At 44.6% G+C, this 25394-nt stretch overlaps 1 protein-coding gene and 2 non-coding genes across 11 annotated transcripts in view; all 3 read right to left on the reverse strand.

Moving 5' to 3' along the window:
- MAP7D2 (MAP7 domain containing 2) overlaps positions 1-24300 on the reverse strand; it is a 123761-nt gene extending 99461 nt beyond the window's left edge. For 3 of the 9 annotated variants that reach the window (XM_053580400.1, XM_053580398.1, XM_053580397.1), the window contains exon 1: positions 24030-24299. In XM_053580400.1, the coding sequence (XP_053436375.1) occupies positions 24030-24156 (127 nt within the window). In that variant the 5' untranslated portion in view covers positions 24157-24299. Of the gene's footprint in view, positions 1-6813; positions 6921-24029 lie in introns of those variants that run through there. The other 6 variants (XM_053580403.1, XM_053580402.1, XM_053580405.1 and 3 more) reach the window with 4 other exon arrangements.
- Positions 3128-3204, reverse strand: LOC128578827 (small nucleolar RNA Z40). The gene has a single exon (XR_008377931.1). It is a non-coding gene; the product is annotated as a small nucleolar RNA Z40 (small nucleolar RNA).
- LOC128578830 (small nucleolar RNA SNORA1) lies at positions 3724-3858 on the reverse strand. Its single transcript, XR_008377934.1, has one exon. It is a non-coding gene; the product is annotated as a small nucleolar RNA SNORA1 (small nucleolar RNA).
- Positions 24301-25394: the final 1094 nt, after the last annotated feature.

Raw genomic sequence — 25394 nt, forward strand, 5'->3', positions numbered from 1 at the left:
ATCGCTTGAGCCCAGGAGATTGAGGTTGCTGTGAGCTATGACGCCACAGCACTCTCTGGTGACAAAGTGAGACTCTGCCTCAAAATAAATAAATAAATAATAAAATAAAATAAAAATAAAAGTTTTTCCCACGACCTAACTATCTGCAACTGTAACTCTGTAACTGTAACTCAGCTGAAAAAAAAGTAGAAAAGAGTTTGGTAAGGACAACTCTCCCAGCTCAGCGTTTTACTTCTGGCAGCTGAGTTCCACCGTCAATTAAAAGTTCTTTGAGCTTTCAAACTCAGGTACAAAAGTTAGCAAAAAATCTATACTGAACCAATCTTTTCTCACAGCCTACTACAGTGACTCTCAAGTTAAATAATATTTGCAATTTTGAAACTCTAATTTGAATATTAAATATTGTTCCCATTAAGGAGGATCATCAAGTGGCTGAATTTACACATCTGGAAACTACATTTGTAAGGCAAGCATTTGATTTCTGTCTGGTACCTACTCTCAGGTGCCACAGGCTGACATCTTAATTCATCACTTCCCAGACCATGAGATTGATAATCCTAGAGCAGCTTCTGCCCTGTTTTCTCTCACTGGCCTCACTCTCACAGTCCCTACAGACCATGCAGTGGAAAGAAAACTGGCCTCATAGTGACAAAATCAAGGCAGGGTGTCCCAGCATTTAAGTATGCTATGTGGCCATCCCTGCCTTATGGGATGAATTCTAGCAGTTGTATCCTATCCACCAATTCATCCAGTTACAGAGCCATTTAATGAGGATTTACAGACAACTTGCTAATATCTGAAGAGAAGAGGGAGGGAGGGAGGAAGGGCAAAAGACAAGCATGAAACAGGTAGGAAAAGAAAGGTTGGTGCCTTATGCTACAATTTAGGTGGGGGGCGGGGGACCACAAGCATACTGGCCAAAAATCTGTCCAGAGTAGATTGGTGGTTGGGTTGCCTACAGTTGGGGGTTAGGGGAAATGGGGAATGACTGCTCATGAGTGTGGGGTTCCTTTTTAGGATGATGAAAATATTCTGGAATTGACTGTGGTCATGGTTGCATGACTCTGTGAAGATGGTTAAAAAATCACTGCATTGTGTATTTTGAATTGGTGAATTCTATATTTAAAAGAGAAACAGGGGCAGTGCCTGTGGCTCAAAGGAATAAGGCGCCAGCCCCATATGCTGGAGGTGGCGGGTTCAAACACAGCCCCCGCCAAAAACTGCAAAAAAAAAAAAAAAAAAAAAAGAATAATAATAAAAAAATAAAAGAGAAACAAAAGAAAGCTGGCCAAGTTATCTGAAAACCACAATAAAACCATGCCCCAAGCATAAACCACAACTACATTTTGAGACAAAGCAAAAACCAGAGCACCCTGGTATGTACAAACAGCACGCAATAACAAAAGCAGCTGAGGTTTACTTTTTGCTGCAAAGCAAAGCAATCTAAATCTGAAAATCAAATATTTAAGGCATTTATTGTAAATCACCTGCTTCATGCTTGGGAATGCATGTAACTACAGAATTTGGGACCAGAACCAGAGATGGAATAGAAGCAGTTCTGAGCCAGGGAAGGCCATGTGTCAAAGCAAACACGTGCAGGTCTGCCTGTTCCTACGGAGCCAGGCTTCCAAAGCCTTGCTGGGAAACCTGACCCATTTGTTCTTCGGTACCCCGTTCTATAAAACAAGACCTCATGAGTAGCTGAAAATATGTCAGGTAGCAAGGGAGCCTTTCCAAACTTCAGTTCTGAAAACCTCATACTGGGCAGGGTATTCTTGCAAAAGATCAGGAGGCATTTTAAAGATTTAATACTACATATTCTTTCCTTTTTTTTTAACACTGGGGGGCACCTGTGGCTCAAAGGAGTAGGGCGCCAGCCCCATATGCCAGAAGTGGCGGGTTCAAACCCAGTCCTGGCCAAAAATTGCGCACACACACAAAAAGAAGATTCTTTCTCAGTCCGGTGCAGTGGCTCATGACTATAATCCTACCACTCTGGGATGCCTAGCCAGGTAGACTGCTTGAGCTCAGGAGTTTAAGACCAGCCTGAGCAAGAAAAGACCCCATCTCTATTAAACACAGAAAAACTAGCCAGACACTGTGGTGTGTGCCTGTAGTTCCAGCTACTCAGGAAGCTGAGGCAAGAGGATTGCTTGAGCCCAAGAAATTGAGGTTGCTGTGAGCTACAATGATGCCATGGCTGGCGCTCAACCCAGGGCAACAGAGTTGCACTCTGTCTCAAAAAAAAAAAAAAAAAAAGGCAGGGGAAGTAAAGAGATTCTCTCTCTCTGTCCAGTTCCTAAGAGGCTAAAAAATCAGTGACTAGTAGAACCAATTGCACAAGCTTGTGACTAAACTAAAAATCACTGAATTGTACACTTCATAAGAGTGAAACTTCTGTACATTTCTAAAGTATTTTTTTCAAAAATCAGGGCCAAACACAGAATTACCATATGACTTAGCAATTCCACTTTGGGGTATATATCCAGAAGAATTGAAAACAGCGACTCAAACAGATAGTTGCACATCCATGTTCATCGCAGCATTATTCTCAATAGCCAGAAGGGGAAAGTAACCCAAGTGCCCAGTGATAAGTAAATGAATAAACAAAATGTGGTATATCCCCATACAATGAAATATTATTCAGCCTTAAAAAGGAAGGAAATACAAGCACATGCAAAATTACTGATGAACCTCCAGGACATTATGCTAAGTGAAATAAGTCCGTCATAAAGGATAAATATTGTCTGATATTTACTTTAGGTGAATATTGCCACCTAAAGTAGGCAAATGCAGAGAGAGAGGAAGTAGAATAGTGATTACTACAGGCTGGGGGGAGGAGGAATGGAGAGGTTTTTTTTTTTTTTTATGTTCAGAATGGCTATTTTCTTTTGGTAGAGACAGAGTCTCACTTTATGGCCCTCGGTAGAGTGCCGTGGCCTCACACAGCTCACAGCAACCTCCAACTCCTGGGCTTAAGCGATTCTCTTGCCTCAGCCTCCCGAGTAGCTGGGACTACAGGCGCCCGCCACAACGCCCGGCTATTTTTTGGTTGCAGTTCGGCCGGGGCCGGGCTTGAACCCGTCACCCTCGGTATATGCGGCCAGCGCCCCACCGACTGAGCCACAGGTGCCGCCCCAGAATGGCTATTTTCATTCAGCCCATTCAGAGCAGTTGAACATTTTGCCCATCATCATAACATCACATAACCTTGCTAACCAATGTGAATGTACATTGACACAGTAAAATCTAGTCATGTTAAATTAACTACTAGATTTGACTGCAATTATATTATTAGATATAGGCAGTCCCTGAGTGACATTGTGATGATGCTAGTGTAAGCAAATCTCCTATACTGCCATAAAATGACAGTATATACAATTTAGTATTTAATGCTTGTCTATATTATACTTTTTAGAGTGTGCTCCACCCTCCTTTTACTGATAAAAACATTAAACTGTAGAACAGTCTCAGGCAGATATTTCATGGCATTTCAAGGCTATCCTAAAAGATTAGGACAGAAGTTATCCTGAAAGATAACTCTGTGTGTTACTGCCCCTGAAGTCCTTCCAGTGGGACAAGATATGGAGGTAGATGACAGTGACAGAGATGATCCTGACCTGTATAGGCCTGTAGAGAAGCATCTGTGTCATTAAGCAATGCATGACTGTACATTATTCTTTACATTTTTCTTACACATAATTTCTACTCATCAGCTGTGCAAAATGTCACAGGTCTCATTGTCACCACTGTAATACATGTACTGTGATGGAAGCATAACCCGTGTCTCAATGTAGCCACATTAACAATTTTTGAACACTATTATCAACAGTGCCCATTCTCATCTAGAATGTGGCTTTGGAGAGTTATTTTAATGGGTATAGAGTTTCTGTCTGATTCTAGAAATAGTGGTAATAGTTACACAACATTGCGAATGAACTTAATGGCACGGAATTGTACACTTGAAAGTGGTGAAAATGTGAAGTTTATGTTATATATACTTGGCCGCAATAAAAAATAATTCCAAAAAATTTTAAAGCCCTCACTTCTAAGAATCTGTACTTGATATCTGTTTCAGGGTAATAAGGCAGAACAAAAATGACTTCAGATAATCAACAACCTTTTTGTATTACAAATTCAAGGAGGTCAAAACATTTTAACTGTGTTAATTAGGTTTCAGTTGATAATAGGACTGAATGCACATACATTCAACTTGGGCATTTGGAAGAAAGACTTAAACTGCCAAAGCCGGAATGAACTTGTAATAATGTTTTCCCCTCTATTAAGTAGCCTACAACTATTAGATAACCCCTTGGACTAGGAGTGTCCCGTGGAATTTTTTTTTTTTTTTGTAGAGACCAAGTCTCACTGTACCGCCCTCGGGTAGAGTGCCGTGGCGTCACACGGCTCACAGCAACCTCTCAACTCTTGGGCTTACGCGATTCTCTTGCCTCAGCCTCCCGAGCAGCTGGGACTACAGGCACCCGCTACAACGCCCGGCTATTTTTTGGTTGCAGTTTGGCCGGGGCTGGGTTCGAACCCGCCACCCTCGGCATATGGGGCTGGTGCCCTACTCACTGAGCCACAGGCGCCGCCCAAGTCCCGTGGAATTTTTTGCAATGTTCTCTACCTGTGCTGTCCAGTTGGTTTATTGAGCACTTGAAATGTAGTTTGTGCAACCAAGAAGCTGAATTTTTAATTCTATTTAATTTTAATTAAAAAACCATATGTAGAATTTGCCACCATATTGGCCAGGGCATAGACTAAATTCCTAAACTTAAAAACTTATAGCATGCCATGCACTCCCTTCTCTTGCCAAAAGCCATGTGCAGTTTCTTCAGTTCCAGCACCTAGAAGTGCTGTCCTGCTAGGGCTTGGGCTCAAGCTCGTTTGAACCCAGGAGTTCAAAGTTACAGTGAGCTATGATCACGCCACTGCATTCTGGCCTGGGTAGCAGAGAAAGGCCTCATCTCTTTGAAAAAAAAAAAAAAAAATCTCCTACTGCAAGTACTCATAACATGCATGAAAACTGACCATAGCCCCCAAGTCCTCTGGCCATAATGAACTGTTGGCTCGTCTGTTTTTATATTTCCATTTATGGTACTTTTCAGTGCTCAACCTGGATTACAGTAAGCTAGAGACAGCCTATCTCACTAGGTTACTAGCTCCTTAGAAGACAAAGACCATACATAAATATAACAATATAAGTATATTGATATAAATGTATACTATAACAAAAAAAATTTGTATGTCCATAGACATCAGTCTGGGACCTTGTACTGGATACACAGATGATAAGCACACGCCTACTTCATGGAGAGCCACCTTCTGTGCAAGACACTGTGCTAAAAACACTGTCCATGCATTACCTTATGTAAGCCTCTAGTCAACCCCATGGGGAGTTTCAGTTATTATCCCCATTTCGCAGGTAAAGAAACTGAGGCTAGAATAAGTCAAGAAACTAATCTGGAGCCAACACAGCTAGTTAGCGGACAAGCCAGTATCTGATTGGATTAAGTTGTTAAGCGGTAAATTCTTAACCAAGAAAGAGGACTAAACTGTGGGCAATTTGTACATGAGGTTAGAAAAGGGATACACTAACGTCGCAGGAGTAAATGCCAAAAAATGTCCTATCGGGAGAGTTTGAAGAACTAGGAGTGGTATAGCCCATGGAAGGGCTCTCGGTCGTCATGTTTTTGGAGACTGGGCGGCTTTGCAAAATGGATGCTGAGGGGTTGTTCTTCTGCCTGTTTGCAGAGGGTATAGCAAGAAGAGAGGTGTTTGTAGTAACATAAAGAACTTCCTGACCCAGGAGGTAAGGCATATCACCCTGGCCTCAGAGAAGGCTGAGTGAGATTTATGTCCTGAAAAAAGCGAATACCCACCTGCTTACAGGGGATAGCCCACCCCACATACTCTCTCAAGATCCCCTCCAGAGCTGGAATCCACACAGGGCAACTCAAAAGGCCAGTCTCTGAGCCTCCTTGGTCCAAAATGGTGGGTAGTGAAAGGCAGCCCGAGTGCTGGAGGGACAGCTCTCTACAATAGGCAGAAAAAAGCGGACATCCAAGTAGTCCTTGGGATTCCATAAACACACAGCCACCGTCCTGTGCAGCCTGTCACAACCCTGTAGTGTGTGTACTGGCCACACTACTCAAGGCCCAGGCGTGCCTCCATTCCGACATGGCCAGGTTGTTTCATATCGGCCCGTGACTCACACATGTAATTACTCACATTATTAAAGCTGTGATCCTGTCAGTGTGGCTTTAAATAGGGACCAATAACTCTGGCACAGGCCATCACAGTAACTCCTGCCCTGAGATAGTATTTTCACCCAAATGCTGACTCCCTTTTAATCCAAATACCCACCAGTCAGGTTTGGGTTGAAGACAGAAGTCTCCTGCCACACCTCAAGGTTTCACAAACACACACATACACACACCCCAGAGGGTCAAAGTAATGTCTAGCTGCAGGAACACTGCCAATAACTCAGCAGCCTGGGAAGATAAGAATGAGGGCTGGAAATCTTATAGCCCTCAGGAAAACAGGTGTGGAGCCCAACAAAGTAAACTAGGGAAGGAAACAGAACACAGAAAGTGGTTACCTGCACCAGGCTGTTGTCCCCTTTTGTCTAGTCCTAATCCCACCTTCCAGGTTTCTCTCTCTATTGTCTCTGTGTCCACCACCCTGCGTCCAGGGACATCAGAAATTCATTTCTACTCCAACTTCATCTCTCCCAGAAATTCTAGCTTCAGCTTTCCAAGGCAGGTGTAAATCTACACACGACATTCCCTGAGATCAAGAAAGCATTACCTGCCTTGGAGTCTTTCCTTCTGCCAATGAGAAGCTGCAGTATGTTGCTACACGAGCAGAGTCCAGGGAAAAGGAAAACCTGAGCGCCTGCAAAAGGTCCCAGATCAGACTCCCCAAGAGCCTCCCAGAACTGCACTTTCCTCTCATTTACATATACAGTGAAGTCATTTCCCACCAACGCCCTTAGGAGTTGAGGCCCAAACCTCCTTCTAGGGCATTACTCACTTACAGATTAACTATCTTGGGAAAGACAATAGTATACAGAAGCTAGAAACCAAGTCCTTTCATCCTATTAGCAACAAAGCTACCTATCATTGGAACAAAGAAGATGTTCCAATGATATCTGGATGGGAAGGTGGCTGTGGATATGCCCTGCCACCCCCACACAGAATAGATACAATTAAAAAGACTAACAAATGCCAAGTGCTGACAAAGACTGAGGAGGAATTAGAACTTTCACGCACTGCTAGTGGGAAAGCAAAATGCTATAGCCATGTGGTCAGGAAAATAATGGCCCCCCATAGATTCTACATTCTAGTCCCTAGAACCTGAAATTATGCTACCTTATATGACAAAAGACCTTTACAGATATGATTAAATGAAGGCTCTTGAGATGGGGAGATTATCAGTATTTTCCAGGTAGGTCCAAGGTAATCACAAAGCAGAGTCAGAGTCAGACAGAAGAGACATGACAATGGAAGCAGCAGTTGGAGGCAGGGAGGGAGGGAAGGAGGGAGACTGGAAGACGCTAGCCTGCTGGCCTTGAAGATGGAGGAAGGGGCCATGAGCCAAAGAATGCAGGCAGCTTCTAGAAGCTGGAAAGGACAAGGAAACAAGATATTCCCTGAGAGCCTCCAAAGAGTCTCTCCTGACACCTTGATTTTAGCACTTCTGACCTTCAGAATTATAAAATAGTAAATTTATTTTATCTTAAGACACTAAATTGGTGGTAATTTGTAATAGCAGCAACAAGAAACTAATACAAGCCACTTTGAAAATGGTTTTGCAGTATCTGCTAAAGCTCAATATAGCCTATCTTATGACCCAGCAATTCCACTCCAGGTATAGACCCAACAGAAACGCATTTGTATAGTCACCAAGATGTACATATAAGCATCATGTTCATAACACTTTTAGTCAAAAGAATAAAAAACCCGAAAAAAAATGCATCAATGTACAAAGTTATGATCTAATAAAAAACAGTAAAGGGCAGCATCTGTGGCTCAAAGGAGTAGGGCACCAGCCCCATATGCTGAAAGTGGCGGGTTCAAAATCAGCCCCAGCCAAAAACTGCAAAAAATTAATAAATAAATAAAAATAATAAACAATAAAAAAACTGGGAAAAAACTGTCCAACAGAAAAAGAATGGATAAAACAAATTGTTGTATCATCGTATGATGTAATACTACTCAGAAATGAAAAAAAAAAAATGGGTCAGGAGCAGTGGCTCACACCTGTAATCTCAGTGCTTTGGGAAGCTGAAGTGGGAGGATTGCTGGAGGCCAGGAGTTCAAGACCAGCCTGGGCAATGTAAGGAGATCCCTGGCTACCAAAGTTTTTTTCAAGGAGTTGGGCATGGTGGCACATGCTTTGTGAGGCTAAGGAGAGAGGGTCACTTGAACCGAGGAGTTCAAGGTTACAGTGAACTATGATTGTACCACTGTTCTCCAGCCTGGGCGACAGAGCGAGACCCTAAAAAACAGAACTAAAAGAAACAAATCATTTCCCAATATCTGGAAATACAGGTGAATCTCAAAGACACACTGTTGAGTGAAAAAAAAAAAAAGACACAAAAAAGGATATACTTGATGAAAAAGTCCTAGAGATGAATGGTGGTCACACAACAATATGAATGTAGTTAATGCCATTGAACAGCACACCTAAAAACTATCAAAATGATAAATTTTGTCATATGTATTTTACCACAATAACAAGTATGCAATTAATCTATTTTAATAAAATTTAAACAAACAGGATCTATAGTGAAAAGAGGTGAGAACGGTGGTTACCTTTGAGGGAAGTATGAACTAGCAGGAGGCACATGGGAGCCTTCTGAGGACAGGAAATGTTTACTTTCTTATTCTGGATGTTACTTACTTCTGTATACACATAAAACTCATCAGACTGTACACCTCATATTTGTGTACTTTAGCTTCTAAGTGCTGATTTTATTCATACATGATTTACTTGCATTATCATAATCAACACTATAATGAAAAACTGAAGGGAAAGAAAAAAACAGGAAAAGTGTGTGTGGTTGGAGAAGGTTTCCAGGAGGAGGTGAGGTGTGAGCCAAGTACTGAAAGATGAACAGGGCAGGCAAGAGTGAAGATGGCAAATGCAGAGAGGAAGGGAATTCTGGGCAAAGGAACAGCATGTACATGAATAGTCCAGGTGCAAAGTACACTGGCTGTTATGAGCTGGTGGTGGTTACTGGCCAGTGAGGGGGGCTGGAGGCACGAGTGAGAGCCCCATCCCAAAGTATCTGAAAACCCTCTCAGCACTTTAGACTGTACTCTCTAGAATGTGTTAGGCAGACATCAGTAGAGCTTAAAACAAAAGAATAACATAATGGATCCATTCTCACTGTAAAACATGTTCCTGGCTCTCCTTTTTTTAGGAATCCCATTGGGAGAGGGGGTTGTCTTAAAAGTACAGCAGGAGAATTCTGTTTCACCCAGTTTACAATTCAGATGGCTATTTAAGTTAATGGCACATATTAATGTGCTTTATGTTTAATGAGAATGGGAAGGGAGAGCAACCTGGAAAGACAGACAGAGACCCCTAAGGTTCTTCCAATACTAGTCAGGCCCTAGATGAAAGGGTCTGACCCAAGGTACTAGCCAAGGGCATGAGGTCATGAAGGAGGTCATGAGATGAGGGAGGTGGAATCAGTAGACTTGGCTATAATGGAAGAGGGGGGTTCCAAGCGTACATGGCTGGTGATCCCACTGACAAAAAGGGTGAAGACCAGCCATATCCTTGTCTCTACTTAATGGGCTGGCTGTGGAGGATCACAGCATCTCACAGTTGGAAAGCACCAGTAAGATCATGTAGCATACCACCTCATTTTACAGGCAAGCAACTGAGTCCTATGTGCCAATGCCTGAGGCCATAGTTGTGAGGAGCAAGCTAGAACAAGAGAGCTGAGATTTATCTACTTTAGTAAGCACATCCTTGAGAACAGGGAACATGACTAATTCAGTTGAGGTGTTGACTGCCCCCAAGTGCCCTTGCCAACCTTTCTACCTGCTATGGGGTTTTCTGGCCTAGACTATGGTTCAGGTCCCTGACAACCTTTTACTGGAAAAGTTCTTCCATAGCTCACCCAAATCCTGTATAGCTAATGGTTTCATACAATGGTTTGGTAATGCCTTGTAAGTCAATCTGATTTCTCTAACCAAGTGGTATAACCAAAGACCCTGGTTATACCAGGGTCATGCCAACTTCAGTCATGCCAACTTGAAAAGCTGAGACAGAGACAGAAAGGGACTGGCTGACTATGGTACTCTAAGGCCATCAGATGTCAGAAATCAGTCCTGCCTATTAGTTCCATCATTGTCCTATAGATCTGATAGGAGCCACAGGAATTAACTGCTAAGGAGCAAACTGCCCCATTCTGTTCTCATTGGCCAAGGGGCATCTGAGAGTGGCTGAATGACAAATGCCGAATACCAGAGCTTGTGCAGAAGAAACTAAGAGTAGAAGGGCTTGAAACGACTTCTTTGAGATCTGAAAATCGTTCCTCATTTCTGATCCTAATCTGGCAAGGTTAGTCAACATCTAGTTAATTGCATAGTCCAATATAGAAGCCACATATGGCTATATAAATGTAAATTAGATACAATTAGAAATTCAGTTCTTTAGTGCTCAACAGCCACATGTGGCTAGTGGCTAGGATTTTTCTAACATCACAGAAATTTCTTTTTTTTTTTTTTTTTTTGTAGAGACAAAGTCTCACTTTATAGCCCTCGGTAGAGTGCTGTGGCCTCACACAGCTCACAGCAACCTCCAACTCCTGGGCTTAAGCGATTCTCTTGCCTCAGCCTCCCGAGCAGCTGGGACTACAGGCGCCCACATCACAGAAATTTCTATTGGACAGTGCTATACCTTATGTTTATCTCCGAGAGGTATACACTCTGAAATCATCTTAACATGCCAAAGTATAAATAATCCCTTTAATTTGTAAGTAGTAAAGATAAACTTCTTTATCCCAAACAGCATTCATCACTTCTCAGAAAAAAAAGAATTTAGTCTTCTCAGGCCCTCAGCTGAAACTGAGAGAAACTAAAACACAACTAAGAGAAATTAAAGCTGACTACGGTAGAAACAGTCCATTTCTCTCACTTAATTGTTCTTCTATAAAAAGGGTTAATCTCATCCCAGAAGATTAGGGATGTGTGGAAATTAATGGACCATTAATAAGAAGCAATTATTCTTTAGAAAAAAATTCGTGACTGATGAAAATAAAATCAAGTGAAGTGGAAATTTAGGTGGGTGAAGAGAAGAAAAAAGGAGAGCCAGGAACATGTTTTGCAGTGAGAAAATGGCAATCTGAATTAGTAATTTTTTTAAAGAGAGCTTCTGGTCTGAAGATGTAACTGGAACTGCTTAAATAATATTGGTTATCTACCTAATGAAAAAGATGGCTGTAAATTTTGTTCGTAACACGTATCTCCTACAGGAGAAAAATTACCCATGTATAAGGAAAGCTTCCACTGAAAACTGTCATAATATTTCACCACCAATTGTCACCCCTGACTGCTGCTCAAGAAAACTGAACACATACAATTAATAATGCCGAAAAGAGTAAAATCTCCTAAGAAGTGATATTACCCCCACGTACAATGCAGTCTCCCTGTCTTGTAAGCACAGTGATGAAAATGCATGCCGACTGGTTGAAGAAAGACAACGTATAGGAACCCCACTGGGAGAGGGGGTTGTTTTAAAACAAAAGTACAGCAGGAGAATTCTGTTTCGCCCAGTTTACAATTCAGATGGCTATTTAAGTTAATGGCACACATTAATGTGTTGTTTTGAAACAGGGACACAGTACACTGCTTAATAAAGGGCTTCAGGTAGATGGTGAAAGATGCCAGCTTGCTCTGTATTTATTTATTTTTTAATTTCCTAGTAAAAACCAATGTATTGATTAATTTCAGGTATTCATTTGTGCCCACCCTCCCTCTTTCCTTACAGAAGGGATTAATGCTACTTATATAAAATATAGCAAAAATAAGTAGGGAAAGTGGGTGAGAAAAAGGAAAACAAGGGTAGAGAGAAAAAAGAAAGGAGCTGAAAAGGAAGTTAATCCAAAATATCTGCCATAGCAACCAGGGTACCACACTGGTTGACCTGCTAAATCAACTAATTGCTCAGGAAGGAAACAACTTGGTCTGGGCAGGGACTCATCCTATAGGCCCTGAAGTAGGTGCTGGATAACTGGCCCTGCTCAATAAGGTCAATGCCAACTGTCTCACATCAAACCTAGAACAATGGAGGCTAAACCACTGTGAATATACTGGAACTTCCCAAAAGCACAGCCTCAGAGTTAAGGAATCTGTCCTATCAGTCAAGATGGCTCCTGGGAACAAAGCACTAGGAACGAAACACCAGCCCAGGGATAGATGACCAGACCTAACCCACAGAGTCTGCTGAATCCCACCTCAGCAGACCCTACCCAGCAGGGGGATTCTTCAACTGGCCTCCATCATCAAATGTGGGAGATCCCCGAGGTGGCTAATAGGGCTCTCTCCTCCCACAGTTACGGTTTCGTGTTTTTTTATACTGTTTTCTGCTACTATAACAGAATACCAAAGACTGAGTAATTTGTAATAAGCAGAAATTTGTTTGGCTCACAATTCTAGAGGCTGGGAATCCAAGAGCATGGCACCAGTATCTCCTTGACATTTGGGGGGGGCTTTCTTGCTGCATCAAAATATGGCAGAAGAGCAAGCAAGCACGTGATAAAAGAGAGAGCAAATGGGGGCCAAATATCCTTTTATCAGAGTCCCATTCCCACCATAACTAATCCACCTTCGTGATAAGCCATTCACGAATCTCCTCTCAGCCTTTTGTCTAAGATCAAGTGGTAATCCATTGATAAGGGCAGAGCACTTGTGGCCTAATCACCTCTGAAATGTCTCACCTCTTAATACTGCCACAATGGCAATTACATTTCAACAGTTTTGAAGGAGACATTCAAATCATAGCACTTTTCTGTAATAACCACCACCTCCTTTCCACAGTCCGTCAAGTCCCAAGAAACAATCTGTGTGTGGACCCCACTAACCACAGCCCTAGCACACTATCTTTGCCAACACTGGGAAAGCAAAAGCAGTTTTTCTCTTCGAGGGCCTGGGGATTGTGGCCGGCTTTGCCTTATTGTAGTGGAGATCATTTTATCAAAATGCCTTTCCATTTCCACTAACTTCCCAACGCCGAAGAGAACTCTGCTTCATACCATACCTAACAGCACAGTAGCCACACTTAATACCACAGTACACTCAGTGACTATGAGGCTCAATCTAGACCCCAGAACTTTCTGCTGTGATGGAAATATTCTAGATCAGTGCTGTCCAATACAGTAACCACTAGCCATAGATGGTGACTGAGTGCTTAAAATGGAGCTAGTCCAGAGGGAAGTGTGCTGAAGTGTAAACTATATGCTGGGCTTCAAAGACTTGGCACAAAGACCGTAAGATACCACATTAATAATGTTTAATATTAATTATATGCCAAAATGATAATGTTTTGGATATATTAGGCTAAGTTAATTATATTAATTTCACCTGTTTCTTTTTTCTTTGTGGCTACTAGAAAATTTAAGATTACATATGTGGCCAGCATTCTACTTGTATTGGCCTGTGCTGACCTATATTATTATTTAGTATTTTTCTCTAAATTAACATTTCTTAACGTTTTGCTTCTTCTGAAAATTATGAAAATATTCACGGAACTACAGTTTGATGAACTGGTTGTATTTTTTTTTTTTTTGTAGAGACAGAGTCTCACTGTACCGCCCTCGGGTAGAGTGCCGTGGCGTCACACGGCTCACAGCAACCTCTTAACTCTTGGGCTTACGCGATTCTCCTGCCTCAGCCTCCCGAGCAGCTGGGACTACAGGCGCCCGCCACAACGCCCGGCTATTTTTTGGTTGCAGTTTGGCCGGGGCCGGGCTTGAACCCGCCACCCTTGGCATATGGGGCCGGCGCCCCACTCACTGAGCCACAGGCGCCGCCCTGAACTGGTTGTATTTTTATAATATGATTTAAGAATTCATAAGACTGTCAATCCAAAGTTAAAAAGGTTAAGTTTGTCCACATGTAACCTAAAACCATCTTACATATAGCACCTTTTGGGAAATGCTGGCCCACAGCACAGCTATTCAAAGTATGGCCTGTGGACTGGTGCAAGTCTTCTTATCATTCATTACTGGTTCACAATAAGGGCATAAATTGAAAGCACACATTTAGAAACATTTTTTTTTTTTAGAGTCTTACTAGTTGCCCTCAGTAGAGTGCCATGGCATCACAACTCACAGTAACCTCAAACTCTTGGGCTTAAGCAATTCTCTTGCCTCAGCCTCCTAAGAAGCTGGGACTACAGGCGTCTGCCACAATGCCCAGCTATTTTTTGTTGCAGTTGTTATTGTTGTTTAGCTGGCCCGGGCCGTATTTGAACCACCAGCCTCAGTGCATGTGGCTGGTGCCATAACCACTGTGCTAAGAAACATATATAACAATTTGACAGAGTAAATTTGATATTCACCAATACCTTTGAATGTAATATTTAATCTAATCTAACACATTTAAAAATTGGGACTTATATTTTCCATTTTGTTCCCATTTTATTTTTCCAATAAGTTCTTCTTTATTGTATTTTACCAAGATATTGGTCAACAGCAGAGTAGAAATTAGGGGAAAAAACCTCAAACCCCAAACTGATCCTTTACCAGAGTCGTTTGAGACACGTAGCCTAGAGTATCACAGAATCTTCTAGGGTCCTTCCAGAGTAAAGATCCAGAGGCACAGCAAGAGTCTCAATACTCAATCTCACCCAATGAAGCATCCTAAGGTAGGAAGCAGATTAAGGACATCTTCAAAGATCCTCCACAATAAAGGCTGGTACAAAGAAGATGGGGAACCAGGAAATTCTGTTAAATGGAACTTCTATTTCTCTAAGCCAGTGGTTCTCAACCCCATGGGTCGCGACCCACAGACACTGTATTAAAGGGTTGCAGCATTAGGAAGGTTGAGAACCACTGCTCTAAGCATTTTAGTTAACAGCATTTTGTGGCTATAATTCTAAGAGATGAGGTCCTCATCATTGGGGAGAAAAACAACTGAGTACTAAGGAAAAAGGCATACAAAATACTTGTAAAATGTGCACAGATTGTACTGTGCTAGATCTTGAGAGGGGGTACAGAAGATGTGGGAGGCACATGCGAAAGGAGTTTGCTATTATCTATCTGTGGACACACAGTGGAACGGGAGGTTAAAAATTATCAAGTTGGGACTCAAACACATTTTGGATCAAGGGCTGATTTGCAACTTACTCTGTGCCCTTGGGCAAATTATTTAACCTTGCTTAATTTCAATATACAGTCAGCCCTCTGTATCCGTAGGTTCTACATCCATGGACTAAATCAACCATGGGTCAAAAAAAAATTGAAAAACTATAATTCTACCACTCTGGGAGGTGGAGGCAAGTGGATTGCTTGAGCTCAGAAGTTTGAGACCAGTCTAAGCAACAGAGGGACCCCCATATCTACTAAAAATAGAAAAACTAGTGGGCTGTTGTGGTGGGTGCCTGTAGTCTCAGCTATTCTGAAGGCTGAAGCAAGAAGGTTGCTTGGGGCGGCGCCTGTGGCTCAGCGGGTAGGGCGTCAGCCCCATATGCTGAGGGAGGTGGGTTCAAACCCAGCCCCGGCCAAACTGCAACCAAAAAATAGCCGGGCACTGTGGCAGGCGCCTGTAGTCCCAGCTACTCGGGAGGCTGAGGGAAGAGAATCGCCTAAGCCCAGGAGTTGGAGGTTGCTGTGAGCTGTGTGACACCACGGCACTCTACCCGAGGGCAATAAAGTAAGACTGTCTGTACAAAAAAAAAAAAAAAAAAAAAATACAGAACAACTATTGACATTGAATTTACATTGTATTAGGTATTATAAGTAATCTAGAGATAATTTAACACGTAGACTGTGCACTAGAAAAAAAATTTTTCTTGGGGCCATAGTGTTTTATTAGGTCAAGAAACATGTGAGTTATATGCTTTGTGAGGCCCTGGACTCAAAACTAGCATAAGTTAAATACAACTCACATGGTAGTTAATGTGTTAAAGTATAGAGAAAGAGGAGTATAGATTATTTGTAAATATGCCATTTTATAACAGGGACTTGAACATCCTTGGATTTTGGTGTCTATAAGAGGTGCTAGAATCCATTCCCATGGATGCCCAGGAATGATTATACTTACATGCTACCGTAGATAATCTCCAAAAGGTGACCAATGATTCCTCCTTTCCCAGTAGGTACAGCCACTCTTCATATCAACAGGTGGAATCTATTTCCCTCCCCTTGAATTTGGGTGGCCTTACAAGTTATTTTGACCACTGAATGCAGCAAAAGTGACATTCTGGGAATTCTAAGCCCAGGTCTTTATGCAAAATGGCAACTTCTGCTTCCACATCTTTTTTTTTTTTTTTTGAGATAGTCTCATTTTCTTGCCCCCCCATAGAGTGCTCATAGTTGACACCCCCGTAGGTGTCATGGTTCACAGCAACATCAAAGTCTTGGGCTCAAGCGATCCTCTTGCCTCAGCCTCTTGCTTAACTCGGGCTACAGGCGCCCACCACAATGCCCAGCTATTTTTAGAGATGGGGTCTCGCTCCTTCTCAAGCTGCTCTTGAACTCCTGAGCTCAGGCAATCTACCCACCTCAGGCATGAGCCACTGTGCCCAGCCCCTTGCTTCCTCACTCTTGAAGCAAAGCTGTCAGGAAGTCCAGGACACTCTGTGATTAGACACCTAGACAACGAGAGCCCACTGGGGCCATTTCAAACCCAATTGACCTCCCAGATGACTACAGTAGCATGAGTGACTCCAGCTGACCCCAAAGGAAGCAGCAGAATTGCCCAACTGAGCCCCCAGAATTATGAGAAATAATAAGTTTTAGAGTAGTGTGTGTCACAGAGATAGATAACTGAAACACCTCTAAAATGAGGATAAGCCAAGCATTGTGGTGGGCACCTCTGATCCCAGCTACTTAGGAGGCTGAGGCAGGAAGATCACTTGAACCAAGAGCTCAAGGCTGCCACGAGCTATGATGATGCCACTGTACCCCAGCATGGGTGACAGGGAAAGACTGTCTGAAAAAACAAACAATAAAATGAGAATAAAAACAGTATAAAAGGTGGTTGTGAGGAAGAAAGTAAAATGATGTATGACAAGTGCTTATACTGGTGCTTGATGCGCAAGTGCTTTTAACAATTAGCAGCCACCATTAGAGCAGCTCAAGTGAACACATGTGCAGCACAGAACTGTGGCAGGTTCCACAGAGGTCCTGAGTGCTTTGCAGGCCTTGAGGCGTGAGGGCAGTAGGAGGTGAAAGGAAAGGCTTCAGGCTGAAGGGTGCAGAATGATGTTTTTTTTTTTTTAATTTTTGTAGAGACAGAGTCTCACTTTGTCACCCTCGGTAGAGTGCCATGGCATCACACAGCTCACAGCAACCTCCAACTCCAGGGCTTAGGCAATTCTCTTGCCTCAGCCTCCCGAGTAGCTGGGATTACAGGCACCTGTCATGATGCCCAGCTGTTTGTTTTTTTTTTGTAGAGACAGAGTCTCACTGTACCGCCCTCGGGTAGAGTGCTGTGGCGTCACACGGCTCACAGCAACCTCTAACTCTTGGGCTTACGCGATTCTCCTGCCTCAGCCTCCCGAGCAGCTGGGACTACAGGCGCCCGCCACAACGCCCAGCTATTTTTTGGTTGCAGTTTGGCCGGGGCTGGGTTTGAACCCGCCACCCTCGGCATATGGGGCCGGCGCCCTACTCACTGAGCCACAGGTGCCGCCCAGAATGATGGTTTCTAAACACAAAGACCCACCCATGGACTCTAGGTGACCCACACGTGTGTATGCACTGAAGGCTGAAGACTGCCATGGCAGGAGCCTGGGGGCCTGCCTCTCTACAGATCACGGTTTGGAAGGTGAGTGGGACTGAGGAATGATGGCTGATGGTATGAGGTTTCTTTGGGGCGTGGTGATGATGACATTCTAAAACTGGTGATGGCTGCACAACTCTAAATATACTAAAAACCATTGAACTGTGAACCTTAAATGAGTGAAAAGTATGGTATATGGACTTTGCTTCGAAAAAGCTTTTATTATAGAAACCCAGGGGGCAGGGATGAAGAGACTGAGATGTCAAAGGAGCAAGAAACATTCCAAAGGCTACAAGGCACCAGCCTACTTGGTATTAAGAGGAAAGGCTGGTATTTTTAGATGGCATTAGCCAAAAGCTATGAACCCTGGGGATAGACCCTGACATTCCAAGGGATCTCGGGCATTGTGCATGACCACTATTCCCTCAAATACATCATATGTGTGTGGCTCACTCATACCTCTTTCCTTTCACTTAAATCACAACCTAAACTCTGCTAATCACAAGCCTTTCAAAACAAGAAAATGTTCTTAGGCAAGAAGAAAATAAATGCTCCTATAGAAAAGCAGGATCAGAGCTTGCATTCAGACTGGCCTTAGAGGCACATGAGGGGGATCCAGAGGCCTAGTCTGCCCCAAAGCCTCAGATGACAGGATAGCAGACTCCACACTCCATAGATAGTAGATGAACAGTGAGCAACGCCTTCCTAAAGGCGATCACCCTCAACCATCTCCTCCTGCTGCTTCTGGTGGAATTCCTTACAAAAGGCACTGTAGGATGAGGCCATGAGAGGTTTTCAAATCCTGGAACTTCTGCCAGAGCCAACTCAGCTCATGGACAGCCCCTCCCAAACCAGGTAATATCATATGACCAAGCAACAGATCTCATTAAATCCTCCCAATAAGGCTCACCAAGACATTTACCAACATCCCCAAGAAATCCCAATCTCTGGACTACCCAAGTCAACTCTGTCAATCCTTCTGTTTCATAAGTCACTCAATTTAATTACTACAGAAGACAAGATTTTCTTTAAAAAAACTATTGGCTCCGCGCCTGTGGCTCAAGTGGCTAAGGCGCCAGCAACATACACCTGAGTTGGTGGGTTCGAATCTAGCCTGGGCCTGCCAAACAACAATGACGGCTGCAACCAAAAAATAGCCAGGCGTTTTGGCAGGCACCTGTAATCCCAGCTACTTGGGAGGCAGAGGCAGGAGAATAGCTTGAGCCTAGGAGTTGGAGGTTGCTGTCAGTTGTGATGCCATGGCACTCTACCCAGGGTAACAGCTTGAGGCGCTGTCTCAAAACAAACAAACAAACAAACCCAACTAACTATTGGGTGGCGCCTGTGACTCAAAGGAGTAGGGTGCCGGCCCCATATACCGGAAGTGGTGGGTTCAGCAAAAAAAAAAAAAAAAAAAAAAAAGAAAGAAAGAAAACTATTGCATAAGATGGGACACCTGGGGACAACATCTGTGGCTCAGTGAGTGGGGCACTGGCCCCATATACTGAGGGTGGCGGGTTCAAACCCAGCCCCAGCCTAACTGCAACAAAAAAATAGCTGGGCATTGTGGCAGGCGCCTGATAGTCCCAGCTGCTTGGGAGCCTGAGGCAAGAGAATCACCTAAGCCCAAGAGCTGGAGGTTGCTGTGACACCACAGCACTCTACCCAGGGTGACATAGTGAGCCTCTGTCCCCCCCCCCAAAAAAAAAAAGGCTCAGTGCCTGTAGTTCAGCAGCAAGGGCGCCAGCCACATACACTGGAGCTGGAAGGTTCGAATCGAGATGGGGCTTGCCAAACAACAATGACAACTACAACCCAAAAATGGCTGGGTGTTGTGGCGGGCGCCTGTCATCTCAGCTACTTGGGAAGCTGAGGCAGGAGAATTGCTTAGGCCCAAGAGTTTGAGGTTGCTGTGAGCTGTAATGCCACAGCACTCTACCTAGGGTGATAGTGAGACTCTGTCTCAAAAAAAAAAAAAAAAAAAGGGACACCTGAAAGAGGGAAAAAAAAATCCTTTAATACTATTTAATACTAGAGAGGAAGAAGGGTCAGAGATGATACATTTTGAGTAGTTGTGTCACCAGGCTCAGGACATCAGCAGAGAAACTGGGGAAGGTCAGACTTCCAGCAGTTTGTTCTGCTAAGTCCAAGTCCCATAACTGCCATCAGTAAACGAAGCCTGGAGCTCCAAACCAAATATGACTTTGTAGGAAATGTAGAATCCCTTCCCACTGCCAAAGGGATTCTAGAAGCCAATATGCACCCAGAAACTCAACCTGATCTTCCTTAGGTCCAAGCAGCTTCCAGATTGAAATGTTCAAGAATGGTTTTAATTAAATGCAACTATGAAAAAGAAGGAAGACCTCTGCTTTCCTGGGGACCTAACTCTCAGCCTTTGCTGTTGGTCCCACCCTACTCTGAACCCCCCTGAGAGAGGTTCTCTGGAATAGCCTAGCTGGTACTCCTATGTTGTTCCGCTCCAGGGCAGCGGATGGAAGATACGCAGGTTGAGGAACAAGAGGGAATGCCATCTTACCTCAAAGCAATTCCCTCCTTCCTAAGGAACAATGGGCAAATGAGTTCAACTCAGTAAGACAATATTTACCTGCAGAATGCACTGGAAAACTCAACGGGCCTCAGCAAACAGGCTTTACAGTTCCATAATCTCAAACGTCTCCATCAATACACTTCTTCAATGCAACTCCTCAGTATTTACTGAGCACTCAATCCAGCAATTGGGACATGGTGGCGGCAGACCTGTGCACAAAAACTCTGAGAGCGGTGAGAAGTAGCACTGAGGAGGAGCCTAGAACCTGGCCCCAGGCCTGGCCCTTAAACTAATGATCTAACAGAGGAGGTGCACATAGCTTATCTGGGCTTGAGCGCTTAACTGTGTGTCAGGCACTGCTTCACAGATACCAATTCCTTCATCTTCAGCACAGCTCTCGATCCCCCAGTGTTGTTTGTAAGCCCATTTTAAAGGTGAGAAAACTGAAGCTCAGAGGTGTCAAATAACTTCCCGGTCTAACACGGAGGAAGGGGAGAGCTGACATTCACATGCAGACAATCTGGAGCCCAAGCTATTCAGCTCTAGTGACAGCAATAGCCAGTGAGCATGTACCTAGAAAAACCGGGAGGTTAACGTAGCACAGGCAGAAGAAGAGCACTCTGGAGGTACTGCAGGGACAGACAGAAGTCTGTGAATTCTGACTGAGAGAGCCTAAAGGAAGTAAATCCCTGCAGGGAAAGGGGGACAAGGAGACATTTATGGCTGAGGGGAACATGGGACCTGTGTGACAATGATTCAGTCTAGCGTGACAGTTGAGATATGGTGATTCTATCTGCGGGCTAAATGTATTTAAGCAGACCAAAATAACTTGCACTTGCTCATTTGTTACACTGTGTGTGTAACACAAACAGTAAAAAGAACAGTACATTTGGTAACTTCCACCCCTGGGGTAATTTAGAGAAAGAAGGCACCACTAGTGGGTAATGGGAACATGTACAGGATTTCAGTATCTGAAGCACTTGTTGCTAAACGAAACCACCAGAGGTATTCCCTCGCCCTCTTCTGCAACAGCTCCCAGAAAACCACTGGCCAACCCATCCTTCAACTGTGCCAACATGAAACTGAAGAGCCCAACATTCCAGGCCTTTCTGTCTTTTGCAGCACACACAGCATGCAGCACATGCTTGCCAACAATGGCTTACCCTCTAGAAAAGTAGGTTCATTCTCATTAGGGATAGGTCCCAAATGATTCATCCATGGGTGACCAAGAATGATCAGTAATTAATTTATAGCTTTCATATAAAAGCTATAACCCAATTATAGCCCAAGAATATGGGGAAAGGGGAAAGGGAAGGGAGGGGAGGGGAGGGGGGAGGATGAGTGGAGGGAGGATAATTGGTGGGACCACACCTATGGTGCATCTTACAAGGGTACATGTGAAACTTACTAAATGTATAATATAAATGTCTTAACACAATAACTAAGAAAATGCCATGAAGGCTATGTTAACCAGTTTGATGAAAATATTTCAAATTGTATATAAAACCAGCACGTTGTACCCCATGATTGCATTAATGTACATAGCTATGATTTAATTAAAAAAAATAATCATCAGTATTCAGGACCAATTATAATAAAACCTCAAGAATCATGTTTTTTTCTGAGGTTGACATTATTTATCTAAATACTTGCCCTCAATAATAAAATACTTGCCCTTCCAATAATCCTGAAAAGGAAAAACCATGGTACCAACTGGCACCTAAATCGAACACTCCAATTTTACCATACCAACCTTTTTTTTTTTTCTTTTTTAAATTTCAGGTTAACGTGAGGGTGTGAACAACCAAGTCACAATATTTGAATTTGTTAGGTAGAGCACCTCTTTTAGTTATATCCTGCACCCAAAACATGTACCATACACCCCTAGATTGTGCCCATTCAGTGGGTACCATACCAACCTTAATGCACATAGAAATTTAATACTTGAAAACCTTCCCACAATGTCTTTCTATATATCCAATTTCAAAAGAAGAAAAATAGTTTTAAGATAACCCATAAAATGATCCTACAAGAAAGTTTCCAAACAGACCTTAATAAGAATCCTCCCATAAATTCCTTCAAATAAATTAAATCCCAGATAAACTGAAGGTCCAACCACACAGCCCCTCCCCATCCCTCGGTACAACAAAACATCTAAATAATGTGTTATTAAAACTCTCAACCAAATAGAAAAGCAAACTTAAACAACCTCCCCTTTCCAATGTTTTATTCTACCAGGTTCCCTCTGCCAGGAAGAGCTGGTTGTGGTGGGTGGGCTCTGGGTTCTTCCCTAGCAGATGCAGTGTGAATTTCTCAAGCAAAAACAGAAGTATGCATTCAAAAGGTGGTTATGTCACTACCCTGTGATGTTTATTAAATTCTGCCTTTAAAAAAAAGCATAATGAAATACACAAACTGGAAACAATTTAAGCCATCCCTTCCTTCTATGCATAATGTAACTGAAGGTTCAATCTGAATATAGCCCCCCCATGAAAAGCATATTTTAAGTGATTAAAAAACATTTCCCTTATTTCTTTCCTTTCCTTGTTCGGTATCTTCACTATGTGATAATTCACTGAATCACATACTTAAAATTTTTGCGTTTTGTGTGCATCTTGGACTACAGTAAAAAATGTTTTAAAAATAGCTTGCATTATTAAATAAAAAAAAAAAGGTGTTGCTAGGAAAAACAGCATGAAATCTTTCCACATTGCTTACACCCCCGCGCGTTACCTGCAACCACTTTACAAAACTAGCACTAGAAAAACCCTGCAAACGTCCTCACAATCTAATGTTTCTGGGCAGCCAGTATAGGAACCAGCCTTCCACGGCTCCCAGTAACTGTACCGTCGCGGCGGGCTGGGAGACTGATTTGCCGCGCTGCCACGTGAGGGAGCCAGGCCAGACACCTAGGCAGCATACTGGAGACCTCCCGTAGCGCATAGGGGCCGCACGAGCACCCAGCCCGGGACGTACGCATGGCCACCCAGGCGATGCTCCCTCCCGCCGTCACTGGATGGCACGCCAGTTTTGCTCCTTGTGGACGCCAAGAAGCGCGAAGCCGAGCCACCTTCACCACGGCTGCAGCTGCCGCTCGTGCGCGTTTCCCAGGACGCGGAGAGGGCCGGCGCAGAGGCCAGCGCGACCCCCAGAAGCTCGATCGCTCCATCCCAGTGCCCTCCACGCCAGCTGCCCCTCGAGTAGAGACGGGACCCCCGGAACCCTGTCAGGCACTTGCATCCCAAACACACTTACCACCACCCCTAAGCCACCCCCCGGCGCACCCACTCGCCCAGGTCACCCGGGAAGGGGACCCCACCACCTGCACAGCTAGGGGGGAGGCCCCCGGATCTCGCAGCCAGGTGACCCCCGGCCGGATTATGGCGTTCAACCAAGCTCCGCGCCGCTCCCCGCCCCCGCCCCCAATGCCTGAGGACCATTGCCCTCTGCCGTCCGCCCCGCCCCCCGGGGGGCCGAAACCACGACGGGCCGCTGCACTCTTGGGGTCCTACCTGGAGACCGGTGGTTGGGTGGCGAGGTTCGCACCGCGCCCGGCTCGGCCATCTTCCCGGAGAGAGGGGTGCCCCGCGTGGCCCCCTCTGCTCGGGATCCCGCCCCGAAGCCGCCGCCGCGCTCCATCGGGATGCACCGGCTGCACAGGATTACTGCCAGACCCACCGCGCAATACCAGGACTCGCGCGCGCCCGCATGCGCACGCGTCCTTACGCAGCGCGCGCGCAGGCCGTGCACGTGCGGTGTGCGCACCGGTTCCCACGCAGCGTGCGCAGGGCGTGCACTTGCGATGTGCGCACCGGTTCTCACGCAGCGCGCGCCCGTAATGTGCACTTGCAAGGTCCACAACCGTCCTCTCAGCGCGTGCGCGCGCCCATGAGCACATGCAAGGTGCACAACCGTCCTCACAGCGCGTGCGCGTGTCCTTACACACTGCGGTACCTACGTAGCTCACAGAAAGGCATGTGCACACATACAGCGTGCACACTGTTCATACAATGCACGCATCAAGCACACACCATGCGCACCTGGTGTAAACGCACCTTCCCACACAGTGCTCACACCCAAAGTACGTATAGATGTAGGGTGCAGTTTTTCATACAGCGTGCACACACATCCTCACACAATGTGTGAACACAGTTCACACCACGTGCACATGTGTGCACACCCAGCACGCACACGTCCTCACATGGATGGCACATGTGTACACACAATGGGCGTCCACAAGCACTCAGCGCTGCAGCAATGGAAACAGTTCCTGGCTGGACCCTCAGGTGGGCGCCATTTGCTCCAGCGCCAGACGCTGAAAGACTTTTCCTTCAAGCACAGTTACGCTCCAGTTCAAAAGTTGCACATGCGGGCTCAGCGCTTGTGGCTCAAGAGGCTAAGGCGCCAGCCACATAAACCTGAGCTGGCAGGTTCAAATCCAGCCCGGGCCCGCCAAACAACAACGATGGCTGCAACCAAAAAAAATAGCCGGGCGTTGTGACAGGCGCCTGTAGTCCCAGCTACTTGGGAGGCGGAGGCAGGAGAATCGCTTGCTCTGTCTCAAACAAACAACAAAAAAAAGTTGCACATATGCCCAGCGCTTAGGATCCCCACTCCCGCCCACCTCACCCCAGGCAGGCATGGGTCACCCAGAGTGGGACTCCAGATCGATTTTCTAGAAGAGGTAGGGACAAACCGTATGTAGGCCGTCTTTGGCCTCCAACTACCACCAATTCAGTTGCTCTTTCTCCTCCGGGGTAATGTACGCTTCAGAAATCTCTGCGAAGAGGACCTCTCTGGGAAGACTACACAAGGGTGTTTCTAGGGAATAGGGATCAGGGAAGGGTGTGTATGTTGGAGGACAGGGGATTCTTTCC

This window comes from Nycticebus coucang, chromosome X (genome assembly GCF_027406575.1).
Source record: "Nycticebus coucang isolate mNycCou1 chromosome X, mNycCou1.pri, whole genome shotgun sequence".
NCBI lineage: Eukaryota > Metazoa > Chordata > Mammalia > Primates > Lorisidae > Nycticebus > Nycticebus coucang.